The 3,158-nt window shown below is 44.0% G+C and overlaps 1 protein-coding gene across 1 annotated transcript; it reads right to left on the reverse strand.

Moving 5' to 3' along the window:
• Window positions 1–345: 345 nt before the first annotated feature.
• On the reverse strand, window positions 346–2,833 carry LOC106595331 (fibronectin). Its single transcript, XM_014186703.2, has 4 exons — window positions 2,713–2,833; window positions 2,212–2,481; window positions 1,839–2,108; window positions 346–1,211 (listed from the first exon to the last, which is right to left on the reverse strand). Exons 1-4 carry the CDS (start codon window positions 2,813–2,815, stop codon window positions 1,108–1,110), a joined length of 747 nt encoding a protein of 248 aa, XP_014042178.1. The 5' UTR covers window positions 2,816–2,833; the 3' UTR covers window positions 346–1,107.
• Between the last annotated feature and the right edge of the window lie 325 nt (window positions 2,834–3,158).

Here is a 3,158-nt window from a genome sequence, read left to right on the forward strand (position 1 = left end):
TCTTTCTACTACTCTAGCTCCAATACTTCCCCACACCTGTCACATGGAATAACGCTGGAGAGACGAAGCAGGTACGAGGAGTCAAACATTTAATATAGAACGGACATGGAACGAGAAAGGAACAGCGTCAGAAAAACAAGTAACACAGACAAAAAACTATTAATGCAGCAGCGGGGAACAGAGCAAGGGAACTGACAAATATAGGGGAGGAAATAAACAGATGATGAGTTATTCCAGGTGAGTCCAATATCGCTGATGCGCGTGACGAGGGAAGGCAGGTGTGCGTAATAGATGATAGGAGTGAGTGATGCAGGGCAGCCTGGCGCCCTCGAGCGCCGGGGGGGGTGGGAGGGGGTTGGCGGGGGCATGACGTGACAACACCGACTCGACCTTTCGTCCAACAACTGGTCCAACAACTATTTCAGTTATAGCACCAATCCAGCGTGAAGATGATGCATATGTTTCCGCTTGCTCTGTAGCTTCTCTTTCATGTTTTTCCTTCAGCTCCTCTTCTTCTTCCATTAGACGCTCTCCTTCAAGCTGTTCCTTCAGTTCTTCCATCTCTTCTCTTTGTTCTCTCTCAGGATCCTGTTTCTTTTCTTCAATCTTTCTCTCAGCCTCTTGTAACATCTCAGTGGTGCAGCGGCTTCCTCCACTTCTTTTCACCATCTTGTTTATCTTCTCAAGCAGCTCAGTGACCTGAGAGGGATTCTGATCTCTGTTGTTGAAGACATGATATCCCCCATGACATTGTTTTATGAAACGTTGAAGATCTGGAGAATCATCCAGATATTCTTTAATTGACGTTCCCTTGAGACGATCTCCATGGGTAAATAGGACCATTGTGTAATTTGCAGCCCGTTCTCCAAAGGTTGTCTGAATGATCTTCAGTATTTCCTTCTACTCAGGTGTAAATCTACCCAGCTGGATCACAACCAGGAACACATGGGGACGAGGAACAGAGAGAAAGATGCACTTTTCTATCTTTATCATTGCCTCCCCTTTGGTACAGTTGGTGTGAAACACACCTGGATTCTCGATAACAGTGATCAATTGTCCATCCACCTCACCTTTGACCGTTATACAGTCTGTCACATAGGAGGGAGATCATTTAGACTTAAAAGCATTTCTTCCCAGGGTGGTGTTTCCTGCTGCACTCTTTCCAGCTCCAGTCTTCCCCACCAGCACAATCTGGACCTCATCATGGAGTTCTGTTGGATTACAAGGACACTGTTGTTACCTTTGACACTAGTCTAACCTTGATCTTATGTTAGCACATTGACAAAGTGTTTTGAATAAAATAATTTTCCTTCCACAAAGTGAGAGGAAGAATGGACGGCATCACCCGTGTTAGTAGGCTTTCATTTTGTCGAGGGAAACTATTTTACTGAAACATTTCTCAAGATTAGTCAATTTTGCAGAGGTTCTCTTTCTCTATAAGTCAATACATTAAGCTGCATTTTTTGTTTCACACTGCTTCTGGACTCCAACGACTAACATTTATGGTCTATAGACTATACACTTCAAGCAAATGAATGATGACTTAATGAATCAGTGGAAACATTTAAGAAACACGGAAGCCTACACTTTCAATTAATACTCACTGATTATTTAGACTAAACAAGGAGGCCTACACTTTCAATTAATACTCACTGATTATTTAGACTAAACAAGGAGGGGCTTGAAATGGAACATTTCCACTCGTTCAGATGGTTCCACTTCCACCCCCAGTAGTAAATTGAGTAGCTTGCTGTCTATGATATGTGAGAATTGGTACTAGGTTCCGATATTACTTTTTGAAACAATTTTACGACAAGTCGGCATAGTGCAGGCCTTACTAGAGCAGATGGTTGTAGAGACAGGTTCACTCTGTTCCCCATTGTTCAGCACAGTTGAGACACTGATGGTGTACTGGGTACCAGGTCGTAGGTCAGAGAGTGTCTTGTGACAGTCGTCAGTGTATGCTGCCATGGGCTCTGTTCTTGGGCTGCAGTAAAATATGAGGAAGCGCTGAGGGTTTTGGTCCAGTCCGAGAGTCTTGGTCCATCTTACAGAGAGGGAGGTAGATTTCAGCTTCTTTATAGCCAAGTCTCCTGGTGCTGGGACCTCTAAAATAAATTGTAAACAATTAAAGGAAGGCGTTAGTATGTAAAACTGAGTGACCTAACTGGAAATTGCATGAAAAAAAATATTTCTAAAGTTGTTCCTTACTTGTGGTCAAGGTGATTGACACTATTTGGCTTTGTACCCCATCGTACAACCCAGAACAGACAGTGACTAAGTATTCAGAGCCACATTGAAGGTCAGAGAGAGTGATGCTGTGTGAAGATGTGGTAGTGATGTGTGGTTCTGTCCCTGGACAGTGGTAGGAGATCTGGTAATGATGTTGCGTTTGGTCCAATCCTGGTGGCTGGCTCCAGCTAACAGCAGCTGATGTGGTGTCCACTGAGTCAACAGTCAGCTGGTCTGGAGCAGGAAGTACTATGGGGAAATACATTATTGTTAGTGTTACAGTTTAACTCCAGAAATATACTACAGGAGGAAAAGTAGAATAAGTCCAGTGATAAACATGTCTGCAATTGCTTTTGATATGGGAAGAAATAAGTTAAAACAGAAGTCACAACAGAAGTTGATTTGTAATGTAACAAAATGTCTGTTCTGGTTACTGGTAAAGAGATGATGAGCTGTAACAAGGTGAGGTAGATCTCTTACTAGTGTAGATGGTTGTAGAGACTGGTTCACTCTGTTCCCCATTGTTCAGTACAGTTGAGACACTGTTGCTCAGCAACATCGAGAGCATCCTGACTGGTTGCATCACTGCCTGGTACGGTAGTTGCTCGGCCTCTGACCGTAAGGCACTACAGAGGGTAGTACGTACGGCCCAGTACATCACTGGGGCTAAGCTGCCTGCCATCCATGACCTCTACACCAGGTGGTGTCAGAGGAAGGCCCTGAAAATTGTTAAAGACACCAGCCACCCCAGTCATAGACTGTTCTCTCTACTACCGCATGGCAAGCGGTACCGGAGTGCCAAGTATAGGACAAAAAGGCTTCTCAACAGTTTTTACCCCCAAGCCATAAGACTCCTGAACAGGTAACCAAATGGTTACCCGGACTACTTTAACTATACATTCATGTACATACTACCTCAACTGGCC

The sequence above is a fragment of the Salmo salar genome, chromosome ssa08, assembly GCF_905237065.1.
Source record: "Salmo salar chromosome ssa08, Ssal_v3.1, whole genome shotgun sequence".
Lineage (NCBI taxonomy): Eukaryota > Metazoa > Chordata > Actinopteri > Salmoniformes > Salmonidae > Salmo > Salmo salar.